The sequence below is a fragment of the Lactuca virosa genome, chromosome 1 (assembly GCF_052849685.1).
Source record: "Lactuca virosa cultivar CGN04683 chromosome 1, Lactuca_virosa_CGN04683_v6, whole genome shotgun sequence".
Lineage (NCBI taxonomy): Eukaryota > Viridiplantae > Streptophyta > Magnoliopsida > Asterales > Asteraceae > Lactuca > Lactuca virosa.
The window spans coordinates 187,519,628-187,539,728 of record NC_136426.1 but is presented as its reverse complement, the minus strand read 5'-3'; the positions used below and the strand labels follow the sequence as shown (position 1 = coordinate 187,539,728).

The 20,101-nt window shown below is 32.8% G+C and overlaps 1 protein-coding gene across 3 annotated transcripts; it reads right to left on the bottom strand.

Annotated features, from left to right (window-relative positions):
* Positions 1-366: 366 nt before the first annotated feature.
* On the bottom strand, positions 367-19,610 carry LOC145163132 (uncharacterized). 3 transcript variants are annotated; one of them, XM_079082015.1, is made up of 12 exons: positions 18,607-19,610; positions 18,169-18,345; positions 17,536-17,691; positions 17,266-17,415; positions 5,512-5,637; positions 5,233-5,303; positions 5,038-5,137; positions 3,852-3,908; positions 2,331-2,384; positions 1,104-1,373; positions 942-1,012; positions 367-751 (listed from the first exon to the last, which is right to left on the bottom strand). In XM_079082015.1, exons 1-12 carry the CDS (start codon positions 19,540-19,542, stop codon positions 733-735), a joined length of 2,187 nt encoding a protein of 728 aa, XP_078938141.1. In that variant the 5' UTR covers positions 19,543-19,610; the 3' UTR covers positions 367-732. The 3 variants fall into 3 exon arrangements, with proteins under 3 accessions (XP_078938141.1, XP_078938145.1, XP_078938147.1); XM_079082019.1 differs by having other exon boundaries at positions 18,169-18,339; XM_079082021.1 differs by lacking the exon at positions 2,331-2,384.
* Between the last annotated feature and the right edge of the window lie 491 nt (positions 19,611-20,101).

The following is a 20,101-nucleotide window of genomic DNA, read 5'->3' as shown; positions in this document are numbered from 1 at the left end:
CAAAAAAGAAAAGTTTCAGTCAACTATATGCAAATTAATTACATGGAGGCAAGTCATAGGAAGGAGAGAGGACAAGAAGAAGTGTGTCAAGAAAGGTACATTATGTTTTAAAATTGATAAATTCAATTTGACATCTAAAGTATGTTTGCACCTTTACTGTAACAAAACATTTATTTGATTATAATAACATCAAACTTTTATGGTTATAATAACACTCTACTTTCTGTTGACACTTTACAAAAATCGGACATAAAATAAAGAAATTAAATTATGATGTTGTAACATACAAATATTTGAAAGTCAGTTGTTGTTTTATAGTTTACCATGAATATAAACAAACTTTATATATGTATGATATAACAATAATTGGAACAAATGAACGATATAATTAAAAAAAACAATATCATAATACAATGTATAACGGGAACAAATTATTTTTTATTACATCTGCTAACTGTCCACCAGAAGGTATAACACTAGTTCATAGCAAATAACGGGTAATATATATCTAATAAACATTATGAAGCATGCTGACAACAAGTCTATAAAATCCCTTTTTGGATCTTGTAGGGCGAGCCTTCTCCTACTACAGGTTTTTTCTTTAATTCTTCACTGATGCAAACGTCAATCACAACTGCTGCGTTCTCTTTAGAGGCAAATTTTTCTTCAGGAAAGCTCTTGCATGATAGTAAATCTGGTTTCTTTGAGTTTAAACCACATACCCAGATTGCATCAGTTCCACAAAGTTCTTCTGCAAGATAACAAGTATTGACGTATTATTTACTACAAATTATTATAAACGTTAATGTTGTTTCAATTACACGATTGGAACAGGTTTTAACGGGTACGCAAACCAAGGTATCATTCACCCCCCACCCCCTGAAAAAAATATTAATAAAAACAAATAATAATAGGTAAATAAAAAGTAAATAGCGTTATACCTGGAACTATCTTTTAGTTTATAACTATGTTTAGAATTCTCTTTCATCCATATCTTCATCATTACAATAACCTGGCCGGATAAGGATATCACAATCATCGGCTAATTAATATATCATAAAATGGGAACAATTTTAATTACTTAAATCAAATGTAGCACTTACATCGGAGGATACATGGTGAGTGTCGTCCCAAAATTTTTTGCATATTCTATACAAAATTAGGATGAATAGAATCTTGAAAAAATATATAAATACGTAGCAGGAACTATCATTTAGTCGATAGCTATAACTAAAACTAGAATTTTCTCTCATCCATATCTTCATTCTTGAAATAAACTGGTCAAATATAACACCATCTTCATCCAAGAATAGCGTATGAGTGTCGTGCCGATAAATTGTGCATATTCTATGTAACTGTGGGATGCTGAGAATCTTGAAAAAAATAGTGACAAGTTGAAAAATCAGAGTGGCAGACAGCACATATGCATATTACAGTTTGATCATGTTTCTTTTTCTTTAAATGACGCAAAGCATTCATCTCATAAATTTCCTTTTAAATGACACTGTTATTCCCATTTGCAATTTCACTATGCATCATATAATACCCAACTTTTGTGTATTTTGGTTAAAATATTGGGACAGAGTAATCCTATCAATTTTGATTGATTCTCCATTTTAAGCTAACCAAAGAATCAATCCGTATCAAGCCAACTTTTATAACTGTTGTGCCAATTAGCAAAGCTCAACCATTAATTAGGATGAAATGTAGAAGAATTCAACAAAGAATTTTATGCGAGATACAGAGAAGAACAAAAAAAAAACCTAGCATTAAAGCTACCGTACGACCTCTTCTAATTGATGACAAAAAATTGACCTTTAACCTATTTACACTAACGGCCCCTATACCATAGCCTTATTGACAAATTAGACCCTAGACTTAAGTTTTTATGCCACATTTTACTACAACCTCCACTGGACATTTAAGCTAAGACCATCCATACAAGTTCACATAGGCATATTTCAAATCCACAAAAGCACTTGTCTTTTAGAATATAAAAGCCTTTCAAAGACATCTGGTCCCACAATTTATTAAAAGATCTTAGTTGTTTGGTTTTATATGAAATATTTTGGTTAATAAAAAATCACGTTTACTTTTTTTATTTACAATTTAGATGTTTTAGAGATCAACTTGTTTTTCCTGGTTGCAGGATTTTCGTGAGATGCAAAATAATAAATGAGGACAATTGTTATCGACTTAAAACTCGAATATTATCTGGGGTAAGGCCTAGAAATGTGCTATAACAAGAATTAAGTTGAAAACTAATCATTGCATTGAGATGGAAATTATAGCAGTGGGTCTTCGGATGTATGAGGTAAGAAGAGGCTTACAGGGTATAGATTGGTGATTTCATTGTACGATAGCGTGTGCTTTTCTCGATTCACCTGAGGGTAATAAAAATATACAATAAGTTTGACACGTACGTTATAACAATGACATTTTGCCCGATATAGCTATTTTTTGGGTTTAAATTCCAAAAAATAAACACTAAAAACCGATTTTCCGGGTATAGATATGTATTCCATAGAGGTGACCTTTATGGGTTCCGTGGAACGATTGTAAGCTACGTAGAATCTAAGTGGCAAAAATAAATAAATAATTAAATTAATAAAAGGAAAAACTGAAGAACCATTCCGCAGTGGTAGAACCCATTTCACAGAGCACCCTCCTGTGGTCTCCATGGAGTTGCAGAAATCATATAATAATTGTCAATTAAATGCTCCGCAGAATGACAACAATCATACCAATGCGGGTTCCGCAGAATGACTTAAAATGTCCGCGTACTAGGCAGCAGGAGAGTTGGCGACAGACATTTATGACGTCTTTTGGTCAAATATTTTTTTTTATTTTATAAAAATAACCAAAAATCTGAGTTTTAGAGAGAAAATTTTTGTTATTTCTCAGAAAAATATGAGTTTCATTATTTTATGTACCGGAGGGGTTTTGGCAATGAATTAATGGAATTAACACGTACATTAGACCAAAGTTTAATAACTTAGGTTTATTACTTCCGCCTAATTTTGACCGTCGGATATTATTTGACTTGATTAAAAATAAGACACATATGTTCAATAGTAATATATCGTTGTCATTTCAACACCCGGATCATTGGAATGTCATGAACATTACAGACGAAGCAGATGTTCGTCGACTCAGAAATGTAATGTCTCAAACGAAGGAGATAGTTGTATTTGTATTTGGAGGTGTTTGAGGAACGGGTTGAAGAGACGCCATCGGTTGACAACATCGTATCATACAATGTTGACAACATTGTATTAGATAATGGTCACAACATTGTATCAGATAATGTTGAACATTGTTCAGGAGAAGAAAATTGTTGCAGTAAATAAGGTGGAAGAAAAAAATTTATATTAGTTTGGAAGACTGGTTGAGAAAACGTTGTTAGATGATGAAAAATCAAATGAGGGATGGTCAGAAGATGAGTTCACACATGGAAAAAAAAGCTTCAGACATCTTTTAGACATCTTTTACGATATGTCTCCCAAAACTGATTGTCCTTATCCGATTCTTGAACCTGGACCATTTAACAGTTTAGGACCAAATGATGTTATATTTGTTCGTCAAACGTATGATAACAAACAAGATATAGTATTTGCTCGAAGTATGAAGGCAACTAGAGAAAATTTTTAGTTTAAGACCAAACATTCAAACAAAAATCGTTACAAGGTTTATTGTGAAATATATATATATATATATATATATATATATATATATATATATATATATATATTAAGTGAGGAAATTAAAATTTTGTAAAAAATAACTTATTGGGGATAGAAGAGAATCATATTAGAACCTCCTGGTTACAATAAAGAAAGGGGGAAACATACCAAGAACTCAATAGCCTGTCGAATATGCTGAAGTTCATCCCAAGCTAAGAGAGCATACTGTCACATAAAGTATTTGTCAGAACTATAGTGCATAAATAAAACTTAACCTATTGCATTAACAAAGAGTTACAATTGAACAATTAGAACTTGATCTAATTTTAGATGTTTTCCTTGTTATCCTATACATAAGTACAAATAATGTGTAGAAACAGACATTTAACATTTTTCCAAATGATACTACTTCCTGGTTATTATTGTCATAATTTTCCCAAGCATCTAATTCTATCCACGTACAACTAAACTATCATAATAGTAATTTTTATATGTACATATGTACGTGTGTAAGATCGTGCATATGAATGTAAGTGTGTAAATACATCTTTTTTCTAAGCATGTGCGTATGTTTGCATAAGATAGAACTGACAATGGGTTTTTGATAAAACAATGTTTTTTGAACTACAAATTAACGAAAACAGAAAACTACTGAGAAGTTAGGCATCAAGATGAAGTTCACAATCGTCAAGCGTTTTATAGTGTCAACCTCCCCAACCTAATTTTGTAATGTATATTCTTACGAGTTACGACTATTAATCTAAAGGAAACTAAGAGCTTGAATCTCACGCACAATGTTTTTCTTAATTTTAAAAAAATGTAAGATTGATAGTATTTTATTCCTTACTATGTTGCAATATATTGTTTAGTTTTAGAGCCTAATCTACCATTAACATTATTTAAACTGCTAAGACTTAGACAGGGTCCCCAACATCTCCAAGGTAGCTATGTGGGTGGCAGCATGCCCCGCAGAAAGCTACACGTTGATCATACTAATCATGTGAGCCACGTTAAATTATTATGTTCTTTGTTTTTCATATGCATCATTAATTGTGTGGAATTATGTTTATCATTTGTCGAAGTCCTAAATTCCTAACATATATAATAGTCCTAACCCAGGCAACTATTGATGTATGTGTATTTGTATAATAGGTATATGCTTTATATAGTCTGTGTAATCTGATTTCTCATTTATGCCCAGTGTTGTACACGACCCAATTGCATTTTGTGATGAACGTATCCTTTATAAAGCAGTGACTGGGGAAGGGATGTATAATGGTTACTTTGTGTATCAGCAACTACATTTTTTTCTACGGACAGATGTGGCATGCAATTAGTTAGCATAAATCATCACCTTTTCTTTTCCCTGAGTACACCATAACTCCAGCTCCGCTAAACCGACTTTCACAAATTCCCCAATTTTAAAGGAACAATACTCCCGACGCCCAAGGAGACTACATAATACAAATAATAAATTAAAAAAAATTATGTAGGAAACCATGTGAATGAAAGGAAAAAAAGAAGAAGCTAAAGTTGAGTAACCAAACACCTATTAAAGAGCATCATATTAATATATGTGAAAACTTGAGCTAATATCTTCTGAACAATTATTGCAGGCACCTGAAATGCAACTCTATGAGTAAATCATGAAGGAAAAAAATACCATCCGGACAATTTCGTTGTTTGTATAATAGTAGTAATCATGGCCGGAAAAATTGTATCCCTGTTTATTAATTAATGAAATATTTTTTCTATAAAAATAATTGCAATAGTCATACATATCCTATCAACTAAAGGAGAACCACGAGGTCTTGGATGATGCACTTACATAATTTATTTTCATTGTCTTTAGAAGAGTTTTAAGTTGATAAAAAATCTCGTGCCAATCATTGAATCGGTAATCTTCATAAAAGGATTTTCCAGAACTCGTTGGTCCGCTGAACCATCGTGAACCCTGAATTTCAAAACTATTGTGATATTCAAAGTAAATAAGAAATAGGTATATATATATATATATATATATATATATATATATATATATATATAGGAATTAAGTTATTATGAGAACCTAAATGTTTGTGCGAACTTAGGATCCCCAAATCAGCAGTTGAGAACTCCAAATCAACAGTAAATATGATTGCTAATTCATATATATGCATGCAAGCGTATGTATGAATTAACAGTAAAAAAAAGATTCAACAGTAAAAGGAGTTGTCAAATCTTTTTTTTAACCTAGATATGGCTTAGACGCTGCATTTCGATAACATTTATGGTTTTGATTTTCAAAAACTATGTTTGGATTAGTAGTTCTCAAGTTCGAACAACTTTTTTGTTCTCAAAAAAATTTCATATATATAGACAGAGATTAATCGTTAGGCGCCTTCTAATCGTTTGGGTAGCGCCTAGGGATTAATCGGGGCCTAGGAGAATGTTCAAATGAGAACAATTATGAAATCGAAAACGGGAGAACAAATATGAGCCACATATTTTTTTTGCCGCAAAACCCTCCATCGTACTATATATATATATATATATATATATATATATATATATATATATATATATATATATACACACACATATATGAGAATGTTCAAATGAAAACAATTATGAAATCGAGAACGCGAGAACAAATATGGGCTAATTTTTTTTTTGTAGCAAAATCCTCCAGCGTACCGATGCGAAGAAGAAACCTAATATTCATACATGAATATATACTACTACTACCGCAACTAACGCAACGGCCATTGGGCCACATATTACTTTTTGCCACAAAACCCTCCAATGTATCGGCCCGATTGGAGGAACGTACTGGGATGACGGAACATATAATATTCATATATGAATATATATGTATATTCGTGTATGAATAATCACTTGAGAATATGTATATAGTTAGTCATATATTAATAAACTTTATATATTCATATATAAATATACTTATTCATATATGAATATTACATTCCTCCGGCGCGCCGATACGCGGGCGTTTTTTGTTTCAAAATAAATATGTTGTCCATATTTGTTTTCGGGTTCTCAATTATATAAGTATTCTCATTTGAACCTAAGTGTGTGTGTGTGTGTATATATATATATATATATATATATATATATATATATATATATATATATATATATATATATATAATAGTGGACCCATAATTTTTAAGACCAAAGTCTTAAAAATAAGGAGCTTGATTTTGGACCTTTAAATTTAATTTGAGTGGTTTCGATTGAATAGATGATAATCCAAGTGGATAAGATTAAACGAATAGAAAAAAAAGTGACACCTTTGAAGCATAAAATACAAATCTTAAAACCTAAATTAACACAAATACATTTACACGGATCAACCCCTTACACTATCTTGATTCTTGGATTCCCGTCTCTTGGTTTTCCATAGTCAATGTATAAAGAGGTTATGAGTTATAAAATGAGGAAGAAATGTGAAGTACATGTGCTCATGTTCTTCAAGGTCAATATGAATAGTTTGTAGCAAGTTTGGTGCATTAAGTTTCACACTGCTTTTCTTTTGACTGGTGTTGGTTTTTTGAAATCCCACATTTTTATGGTTATATACTTAAAATAATAGCAATTATTGTTGGTGGTTCTAGAGAATTGATTTGAGAATGTATATATTGCAATCAATGGAATATGGTCTTTTGAGAAATTACCTACAGATCTGTTGATGTAGGTAATTTTGGTTTGTATAATGTATACAAAGGAATTAATGTCTCTTGCATATATTATATTTTATGTAAATCTTTGTGAGCTTACTTCTCTCTCTCTCTCTATGTGTGTGTGTGTATGTGTGTGTGTGTGTTGAGACCTACCAAGGTAATTTTATTTTCACCCTAAAACAACACTTCACTTATATTTTTACTCAAAAAACAATGTATTCTTAATTTCTATAATAAAAAGAGTAACATTCATTAATGTTTAACAAAAAAAACATAAAGTACTTATATTTTTAAATAAAAAAAATTCTTTTATTTTTAATATGAAAATAAAAATATTTATATTTTTAAAACAATAAAAACTTGTAATCAAAAGTGAAATTTACTATATTTTTAAAGAAAAGCGGCCTAAACAAATCAAACTAATCAGCATCCGAGAATTATTCATCAAAAGTAAACTATTTGCCAAAGAAACTATTACATACATACATATATATATATATATATATATATATATATATATATATATATATATATATATATATATATATATATATATATATAAAAGCTTAAATAGTCAACCTCACCATACTAAGTCGTTTTATATTTTATTTGCATTGTAACAGTCAAAGATTCTTAACTTGATTTATTATCAATATTTTCGAAATTTCACTATTATATTCCTCCTACATCACTTCATTGTGTCGAAAACATGGCAGACTACATGTATTATAATTGCAAATTAAAATTATGTAACGGGAAGATAATGTTGAAAGACCTGAAATCTTCGAAGTAAATAAAGTTACGAGTTGAGTTTTAATAATCTTGGATGATTACATGCATGTATGATATAGAACGATGTAGTATGATGGTGTTAAGGTAGCTAAGTTTATATATCGTAGTAATTGCGTAAAGTATCATCTTTATATCTTCACTTTATTTAGTGTTTCCATTTGAACCATACGGTATATATATATATATATATATATATATATATATATATATATATATATATATATATATATATATATATAAAGGGGTCAAGGTAGATATAGAAGCAACCATGGTAAAAATGGAGGATGAACCAAAGTTTTAGAGAGATCACCAGAGCGAGGAAAGTCTTAAATGATACATAGTTCTAGGGATATTTCAACTTTTTCAATTATTATGGCGCCAAAATATTGATTGTCGAAATCTTTGAGAGGAACAAACTGAAACAAGCTAATGTTCAAGAAAGGAGTATGACGAAATTGTAGTCACCATATCACAAGACATTATACTTGTTCATATGAGAATGAAGTATGCCCACATCTAGCTGCTCATGATGTTGAGTGGTTCATTGATACCGCTACATCATATCGTAACACTCCGAAATTTATTCACTACATAAAACCAATATATTATGTATATTGGTAATGAAAGATGTTCGATATATCCTAAAGCTACAGATGAATAATATTTTAGTTAGAGCCCTTGACCATCCAGGATATGATTATAAATTTTTATATGGAACTTGGAAGTTTTTTAAAGGTATTATGGTCTTTACAAGGGCAAAACTTTCTGGTACTCTTTATATGATCCATGTGAAGCTGCTTTAACCAAGTCTCAATGTTGTAGAATTAGAGACAACACCAACCTTATGCCACAAATACTAAGACACTTGAGCATGACTAGGATGGCAATACTTTCAAAGATATATTCTATTTCAATTGCAAAATATGTTTTCGTGGGTCCGTGCAAATACTTCCTATTTTGAAACAACATAGAGTTTCCTTTAACTCGATAAAAAAGAACCGCTCTAAGTTGTTGAGCCTTGACCAAGCCGACATGTATAGACCCATTAAAGAAGAATCTATTGGTAGATATTGGTATTTTGTTATATTCATTAATGATGTGCCAAGAAAGGTATGAGCTTATTTTCTCAAGTGAAGGATTGGGTCTTGGTATGCTTCAAAGCTTTCATGCTATGATTGAAAGAAAACCAAGCAAGCAACTATGTCTTCGATCAGGTAATGGATGTGGGTATTATTACTATAAGTTGTATAGATATTTCATAAAACATGGTATCATAAAATAAGAAGAGTATCCCATAAAACCCACAATATAATAGTGCGAGACAACGGATGAATGACTTCACTATTAAGAAGGTTTGATTCATGCTTACAATGGCTAAACTACTAAAGCTCTTATTAAAGGAAGATTTATTGAAAACTTGATATATAATAAATAGGTCACCTTTTACTTCTACTGAATTTTGATGTTCCGAAGAAGATATAGATGACTAAAGATATCTAATATTCTTACTTGAGAGTATTTAGGTGTAAGGCATTTGCACGTGTCTCAAATGAGTCATAAAAGAAACTAGACCTTAAATCCACTCCACGTTTATGTATTGGAGTTAGAGATCAAGATTCCAAGTACAGACTATATGACCTAAACCTGAAAAAGGTTATTCAATGTAAAGTCGGTTTTCGCTGAAAATCAATATTATGGTTCAAGGCATCAATTAGTGAGTAAAAAAGCTCCAATGTTTCAAATATAATATACAAAAAGGAAGTTGATGTTTTTACTAAAAAAGACGATGATGAAGCTAATGATGTCGATAAAGAAAATGTTGATGAGGTGGACCTTCCACTAATTTGCACTTTAGATCCATTTCCATAAGTTGCAAATGAATTAGGTCAAGTTCGGCAATCCGAACGAGTTTCTATTTTATCAACAATATGCCCTACTTAAGACTGCATCCTTGTTACTATCGGGGAGGGGGGGGGGTAGATAGATTTTTGGAAGCCATAAATTCCTTGAAGAAGAATCAAACATAAAAGTTGTTAAAGCTTCCTAAAGGAAATAAGGAAACACTCGTTGTTAATGGGTTCCGACAAAAGGAGGAAATAAAAATTGATGAAGTTGTTGTTACCAATAGTGGAGATGATATTTACTCGAGTTGTACCTGGATTAGTTACCAATTTAGATCTTGAACTTGAGAAAGTGCAGGTAAAAACAACTTTTATCGAATGTGAATTGCATGATGAAATATACATGGATTAGCCTGATGGTATTCATGAACCAAAGAAAGAAAACACCATCTACAATTTTAAAAAAAAAAGTCTTTATGGTCTTAAGCAAGCCCCAAGACATTGGTACAAGATGTTTACTCGCTCCTCGTAAGTCACAAGTAGAAAAGAAATTTTGTGGATCACATTATGTACGTAAAGAAGTTTTTGGATGGGAATTTGTCATTCTTTTGTTTTATATAGATGATATGCAGATAGTGGGCCAAGAAGCAACCTGGACCAGCAACTCAAAGGAGGACCTGTCTATGTTCTTTGATAATAAATACTTATACCCAATGCAACAAATATTAGGGATAAAAATTATATGTGACAGAAATTTAAGAAAATTATTTTGACTTTGTGATGAAAGAAGCCCCTGACTCTTCGGCGATAAGAAGTATTACATATGTGATAGTGAATCCAATACAAAATATTACTCGTGTTGTTGGTGTTGTTAGTAGATATTTATCAATCCACTAAAGAAACATTGGAAAGTAGTCATCTAGATACTTCGATACCTAAAGGGTAGTCAAATTCGGAAGGTTATATAGACGCTGATATGACAAGTGATTTTGATAACAGAAAATATACATCAAGTTACATTTTCACTTTGATGGGGGGAGGAATGTTGGTGATTTTATCACCAAATATATTTTAGTGTAATGGACTTAACAATTGTTTCAATAATAATGTTTTAGTTATAAGACAAGTTAGGAGGTGCGGGAGTGCACACTTGTATTTACTAAACATTATTAGTACTGAACCCTAATCTACTGTGTCAAGTCGGGGGTCCCGCTTGTACTTCTTGAAAGATAACAACTGTTTTGATTTATCTGTTGTTGGATAAATCAGGGAAACGACTCCTTTTGAAACACAGAAAAACGGAAAAAAAGCTCTCTCTTCATCTTCTCAAAATTGATTCAGATTTCATGCCTAAAATCTGAATTGCTACATCAGGAATTATCCCAGTTTGGATTTCGTGATACCCAAGGCATATAGGGTCGAAATATCAAACAAGGAAAGTGTTTTACACGATTCCTGTTTGTTATCCAGATTTTCTCTATACCTATTTCGTATTTCCCCAACAATCTTGTTTGATATTTACGTTTTCTGGAAAAGATGGCTGGCAATTCACTGAAAGACATGAATACTTCGTTTGGCAAATTAGAGAAATTTCAGGGCCAATATTTCAGACGTTGGCAAAAGAAGATGCACTTCTGGTTGACCACTTTGAAGGTTGTCTATGTTATTTATACTCCAAAACCAGAAGAGGTTGAAGATGCAAGTCTGGAACAGATCAGAAGGAGAAGCAAATGGGAGAATGACAACTACATCTGTCTTGGTCACATTCTTAATGGTATGTGTGATTCCATATTTGAGACTCATCAAAATATTGAAACAGCCAGTGAATTATGGAACACACTTGAAGCAAAATATATTGCTGAAGATGCTTCAAGTAAAAAGTTCATTGTTTCTGATTTCAATAATTATAAGATGGTTGATTCTCGATCAGTATTGGAACAAAATAATGAAATCCTACGAATTTATGGTCAATTCACACAACACAACATGTCCATGGACGAATCCTTTGCTGTTTCAAGTGTGATTGATAAACTTCCACCCTCATGGAAAGATTTCAAACACCATCTGAAACATAAAAAGGAAGAGATAAGTTTGATTCAACTTGGGAGTCATTTGAAAATCGAAGAAGGACTTCGTGATCAAGAGAATGACAAAGGAACTGGAAAGGGAAAATCTGAATTTGGACAGCCCCAAGTTCATATGGTTGAATGTGATAAAGAAGACAATTCTAATCACAAGGGCAAGGGTAAAAAATGTAAGTATGAGGGTAACAACAAAAAGTCCAACAAAAAATACAAGGATTCCAAGGAACTTGTGTGTTGGAGATGCAATCTGAAAGGGCATATGAAACGTGACTATCGGGTGAAACTTGGAAATAAAGGTGCTAGTGGTAGTGGAAAAGAGGGTGCTAGTGGTGGCAGTGGGTCTCATGACCAATCTGCAACCAAATGTCAACTTCCTATTGATCTTGTAAGTTCAGTACCTAATGTTATTCTACTAACTCTTGAAGTTTCTTTTGTACAGGGGCCTGATACAGATTCATGGTGGCTTGATACCTGTTCTACACATCACGTGTGTAATGATGAACGATGGTTCACGAAGTTGAACATAGTAAATAAAGGTTCTGTCTTACACATGGCGGATGAAGGATCAAAGCCAATTTTAGAAACTGGTGTTGTTAGTATTACATTTACTTCTGGAAAAACAATTAGTTTGTTTGATGTGTTATATGTTCCAAAGGTTCGAAAGAACCTCGTGTCTAGTGGTTTGTTGAATTGTATGGGTTATAAACAAGTTATCGAGTCGAACAAGTATGTGTTGTCTAAATGTGGAATATTTGTGGGATTTGGTTATTATTGTGAACGTGTTTTTAAGTTAAATGTTATAAGTTGTTTTGCATCACATGTCAAATCTACTTTTATGACTTCTGCGCCTAATCTTGATAATTCTATGTTATGGCATAATAGATTAGGGCATATTCATGTTAAGAGAATGGTTGAAATGTCAAAATCCGGATTGATTCCAGCTTTTGACATTAATTCTGAAAAATGCAAAACTTGTATGTTAACTAAAATCACGAAACAACCGTTTCTAAATGTTAATAGAAAATCAGAAGTGTTGGAATTGATTCATAGTGATCTATGTGATTTCCATGCTACACCTTCCTTGGGAAATAAAGAGTACATTGTTACTTTTATTGATGATTCAAGTCGGTTTTGTTATGTGTATTTATTACATTCCAAAAATGAAGCTTTGGAAAAGTTTAAAGTATACAAAACCGAAGTCGAATTACAGTTGGGTATTTCGATAAAATGTCTTAGGACGGATAGGGGAGGAGAGTACATGGATTCTGAATACTTTCAATCGGTTGGAATCATTCATGAAACCACAGCTCCTTACAATCCACAACAAAATGGTGTTGCTGAACGGAAAAATCGAGTTTTAAAGGAAATGGTAAATTCGATGCTTTTTTTTTCGGGGTTAAGTGAAGGCTTTTGGGGTGAAGCTATGCTCACAGCTAATTATGTGCTAAACCGGGTTCCTAATAAACGGAACAAATTTACTCCTTATGAACTTTGGCACAAGAAAGCACCAAATTTGAGTTATTTTCGAATTTGAGGATGTCGAGTAGTTGTAAAATTACCTGAACCCAAAAAGAAAAATTTGGGTGAAAGAGGAATTGATTGTATATTTATTGGATATGCATAACATTCCAAAGCTTATAGGTTTTATGTTATAGAACCTAATGAGACATATTCCGTTCATACCATTATAGAGTCGCGAGATGCGATTTTTGATGAGCTGCGGTATTCTTCAATTCAAAGACCAAAGGATCTGATTCCAATTACAAGTGAGGTGCCTAAATCAGATGGAAAGGAAGTTGTTTCAATTCCATAAACACAGCAACTTCGTAAAAGCAAACGAGGTCGAGTCGCGAAAAATTTTGGCGAGGACTTTCAACTATTTTTGGTTGAAGGTTCGAGGGATAAAGTGAAGAAACAATATTCTTGTTCCTCTCATCTTGAGACTGATCCAAAGACTTATAAGGAAGCTATAGAGTCTCGAGATGTTGCGTTTTGGAAAGAAGCGGTTGATGACGAAATGTCATCCATTATGGAGAACAATGTTTGGGTGTTATCTGATTTACCTCCTGGTTCTAAACCTTTGGGATGTAAATGGATTTTCAAGAAGAAAATGAAGGTAGATGGAACCATTGATAAATTCAAGGCTCGTCTGGTCATACAAGGTTTTAGACAAAAGGTCGGCATCGATTATTTTGATACGTATGCACCGGTAGCACGGATTTCTACCATTAGATTGTTGCTTGCTTTGGAAGCTATTCACAATCTAGTGATTCATCAAATGGATGTTAAAACAGCCTTTTTGAATGATGATCTTGACGATGAAGCTTATATGAAATAACCAGAAGGTTTTGTTTTGCTTGGAAATGAGCAAAAAGTGTGTAGACTTGTGAAATCATTGTATGGACTTAAACAAGCTCCAAAACAATGGCATTTGAAGTTTGATGAAGTTATTTTGTCTAATGGTTTTTCTTTAAACCAATCTGACAAATGTGTTTACAGTCGTTTTGATTCTTCTGGATCTGGTGTGATAATTTGCTTGTATGTAGATGATATGTTGATTTTTGGCACTGATCAAAATCAAATTAATGCAACTAAGAATTTATTGTCTTCAAAGTTTTCCATGAAGGATATGGGGGAGGCGGATGTAATCCTTGGAATAAGGATTAAACGGGTGAACAAGGGACTTGCTATTACACAGTCACATTACATTGAGAAAATTCTCAAACGGTTCAATTACAGTGATTGTACACCCGTTAGCACCCCTATGGATTCAAGCATGAAGTTGATGCCTAATAGAGGCATATCAGTTTCTCAACTGGAGTACTCGCAAGCTATTGGCTCTTTGATGTATGCTATGACTAGCACTCGTCCTGATATAGCTTTCGCAGTGGGAAGATTGAGTAGATTTACTCATAATCCTAGTACTCAACATTGGCAAGCGGTTCATCGTGTTTTCAAGTATTTGACAGGAACCAAGGATTATTGTTTGTGTTATTCAGGATTTCCTTCGGTCTTGGAAGGATATTCTGATGCGAGTTGGATATCAAATAGAGAAGATCATTCTTCTACAACTGGTTGGGTATTCTTACTTGGTGGAGGTGCTATCTCATGGGCATCTAAGAAGCAATCTTGTATAACAAGTTCAACAATGGAATCTGAGTTAATTGCATTAGCCGCTGCAAGCAAGGAAGCATAATGGTTAAAGAATTTGATTTATGAGATTACATTGTGGAGGAAACCGATTGCGCCATTATCTATCCGCTGTGATAGTGTTCCTACTTTGAGTAAAGCTTATAGTCAAGTTTATAATGGTAAATCGAGACATATTGATCTTAGACATGGGATTATTAGAAATCTAATAACGGATGGTGTGATTTCGATTGAGTTTGTAAAATCACAAGAAAATTTGGCGGACCATCTCACTAAGAGTTTGGCGCGAGACTTAGTGCACAAGTCTGTTATAGGGATGGGCTTAAAGTCCTTGTGAATTCTTATGAATGAGACACCCAATTCCCCTCTAATACAATGTTAGAGGTTGAATTTAATGAGGAAAGCTTATTTATATGAATTGGAACACACATTATAACCATCCCAAGGTACGTGTGTTTGAACCTGTAGAGACCAGGATGAATTTAATTTCTTAATGATTCTTTTGATAAAATGTATACAGGTACATGAATAAAAGAATCACCTATATGACCGTGAAGTCTAGCCGTACTTCAAAAAGCTTGGGACTTGGCTTTTATACGATCAAGAATGGATTGGGACACACGGCTTTATAATCAGTGTCACGTTATTTTGTTTTAGATGATTGTAAAACTAATGTGTATATTATCTTCAGATATTCAAACGAGTTGATGGGTTCAATCTTTAAGATACCTTGATTTCTCGAATGTTTGAAATGTGTAATATACTAACATGAAAATTCAATCGTATCGATATTTTCATTTATGCATTAGTTTCGTTTCTTTTGTTTTAAGTTTGTTAATTCAAGGTTACACTAAAATAGGGGAGGATTGTTGGTGATTTTATCACCAAATATATTTTAGTGTAATGGACTTAACAAGTGTTTCAAGAATAATGTTTTAGTTATAAGACAAGTTAGGAGGTGCGGGAGTACACACTTGTATTTACTAAACATTATTTAAGAACAACACAAGGTCGAATTTGTAATTCTTGAAAGAAGACAACTGTTTTGATTTATCCGTTGTTGGATAAATCTGGGAAACGACTCCTTTTGAAACACAGAAAAATGGAAAAAACGCTCTCTCTTCATCTTCTCAAAATTGATTCAGATTTCATGCCTAAAATCTGAATTGCTACATCAGGAATTATCCCAGTTTGGATTTCGTGATACCCAAAGCATATAGGGTCGAAATATCAAACAAGGAAAGTGTTTTACACGATTCCTGTTTGTTATCCAGATTTTCTCTATACCTATTTCGTATTTCCCCAACAAGGAACCTATCTCATGTCAATCCAAGTGACATAAGTGTGTAGCATTATCAACAACAAAAGTCAAGTACATTGCGGCAATTGAAGCTGAGAATAAGGTTATATGGCTAAAATGATTTCATGATAAATATGGTTTCCACAACCAGAGTACATCACCCATTGTGATAGTTATAGTGCTTTGGAATTCATGACCAATAATTAGATGTATCATTCCTTAAAAAATTGATTTTTGATATCATTGGCATAGAGAAGCAACCGACAGATGAGAACTAAAGTTTTCAAAGATCAACAAAAATGACAATCTTGTAGACATGTTCACTTAGTTGGTGACATAAGAGAAACATAAACTATGTGCTGACATAGTTGGATTTACCATTGTTGGATGAAGACTAGAGGGAGAATTTGTTGTGTTTTATCCTTCAAAGCTAAAGCCTATTTTGTTGACAAAGAGAACCTAGTGTGACAACTTCTTCTCCTTTTATGTTGAACACATTAACTGATGTTTGTAGTAATGGTGGTTGTTTTAAAATAAAAATGATGTTCAAATCCTAGCTGTAAACCGTCTCAACAACATAAAAATTAGATTGGAACAGTTAGAATGAGTGGTAGAAAAAAGGATTATATTTTTATAATAGTTGGGTGTGAGAGTTGCTCCTCCTATTGTCATTTTGTTCCAATATTAAATAGAGGATTTTCCAATTTCAACAAAAATGAATCAAAGATCAAATACCTTAATAGCCGAGACAAGTAATGGTTGCAACTCCGTCCTCATGTTGTCACATATAATGTTATACATATACTCTACATATTTTGTTAGTTGATCTTTGCATAATAACACTTGGTTTTTGACTTGAGCTTGAAATATAATCTCCTCCTCAGCCTCAACAAGGTGGACAACAAGATGAACTAAATTAGTAAATATAAAAGTATAAACATATATAATATATATCATGCATATCTAACTTGAAAATGATGAAATTAATAATAAAAAAATCAATACCGTTCTCAGTTCTCCTAGTAGCAAAGATGAAGGTGGTGGTTCCCGAACTGAACTTGCACTATTAAGTTTTAGACTTTTTTGGATCAAGAATAATAACATATTCGATGCACATGATAACCAATACGCCATCCCCCCATTGGCGTTGGATAACTGATACTGCAACGTAACAAGGTGCATCATCAACACAATACAATCTGGTGGTCACCTATGGTGATAGTTAATGTTTTTGACGATCTTACTATGGGGTTTCAAGGAAACTCTAATGCTATCATAAGCTGCCACATTTAGGCTGGACGTTTAGGAACAACATTTTATTTTTTGCGTTTCTAAACCCAAACCGGGAGAGATGTTCGATTGTGTTGTTTTTTATTCAATCATTTGGATTTGTATTATTATAAAGCATATATGTGAGCATAACTTAACTCAGTGGGTTAAACCCTTCAAATTGCTATAAACTTTATGTAACTCCCCTGTTTTTTCTTTTCAGATAGAGAAGATTTTTAATGATTCATTGCTTTAAAAAAGTAATATAATAATTATTTTTATCTTTCACGTTAACTTGAAAATAGAGGGAGTGATTAGTAAGATAAAACCGATTAACGATAAAAAGTGCTTTGTTTACCATTGAAGTACCTTATCTGCCGAAACAAATCTCTCATAAAGTCGTTTCAACACCATGGTTATTTCAACTTCAAGATAATTCCGATCGAGAAACCATTTGTACATGGTAAACGCTGCAACAGGTTTTCCATGACTAAATCCATTGTCTTTCTTAATACACTCAAAAAGGGCAGAAACTGTCTCCTGTAACTATGTTCGACAGTATATCAATAAACATTTTTGTATTTAAACTCTTCTTGAAACCTACAACTTGAAAAGCGCACAAAAAAAAAAAAAAAAAAGAACACAGTTTGGGAATGGAAGATGAAGATTCTCTACTCAGCCATCTCTAAAAGAAAGTTCGATAGGATAAATGCAAAAAATTTAACCAAAATTTTGTTGTATGACTCCTTATATTTTTAATTCTTGCACATGAATCAAGATTTTTTTAATTAAAATAAAAACACTTACTTGAATATCCAATGCTTCCTGGATCCTCTTCATCACCATTTCTAATGTAGGTCGTTTCTTATAATCGTAACTTATGCACTGCCATGCAATTTTTTTAAACATGTCAAAGGAATGACTACTAATTTGATCTTTTATACAGGGATCAATTAATCTGTCTAGTTCCTCGGGATAGTATTTTCGAACCAACTTTATGAGAGAGCGAGTCTTAGTATTATCCTCTCCGATTCTACGTGGACGATAAACCAGCATCCCAGTAAGCATTTCAAACAGTACCACACCAAATGAGTACACGTCTGACTCTTTATGGAGGATGCGGCTTTCATTGTAAGTGGGATCTAAGTAATACTGGGTACCCGCAACCTTTGTAAATATATCGGTTCTTGGTTGACTTGTGAGAACTGATTTTGACAAGCCAAAATCACAAATTTTTGCGACCATATTGTCATCTAACAGAATATTGGCACTCTTGATGTCTCGGTGTATTACTATGTTCTTCTCCCCACGACCCACATGAAGGTAATTGAGACCTCTTGCTGCTTCCAGACAAATCTTCAGGCGCTGTATCCATGTTAAGCAACACATCTTATTTTGATCTTTGAGATGATGATCTAGGCTTCCATTGGTTGCGTACTCATAAACTATAATCATCTCATTTTCTTCATCACAATAACCAACAAAAGAGATGATGTTGTCATGGTGGAATCCGGAAATCTTCTCCACCTCGTTGTGGAACTCGTGCTCCCCCTGGTGGCTGTTTTTAGCTAGGCGTTTGATAGCAACCTGGCGATTTTGCCAGCGGTTTGAGAGTTGTCCTCTGTAGACATAACCAAATCCACCACCTCCAATACATCTTTGTGGATTGAAGTTGTCGGTGGCAAGATTGATCTCCTCCAAAGGAATTGAATAATTTTCAAGGTTTAGCCATGAAGGAGCCATTGTCTTAATGTCTTATAATTTTGGTGAGGAAGGCTGGTTATGGTAGAAGCACCCACTGGCTGTCAATAATATAGAATGGACTTTGCTTACAGGCACTACTTAATTGTCATGACTTTATTCAAATTTCAACTCCTGCAAAATTAAAATATTCTAAGAAGATATAGCGAATATTTGGAGAAATTAATTTTCACTTATTATAATATTGCCCATGGTTTCCTTTTAATTTTTCAAGTCCTTAAAAATTATACACATTTTAAGATTATATGAAGAATATTTGTTCACACCTCTTCCGTTTTCCCTTTTCCGGTTCATTTGGATTTTTGTAAATATTTTTCTAAAAATTGAACTTCTTTTAACGATATGAACATTAAAAATAAAATAATATTTTATGGTATAAAAGAAGTGTCACTAAAATACAGGAAATGTCAGAAAAGGTCTTAAAGTATGCAATAAAAAGGAGTTAATGGGCTTTTCAGTAACGTATTTTTTTATGGAACCCAAGACTTTCACTTCAGGCTCGATCACATGGATCACATGTTAGGTTCTTTATTATATGGTA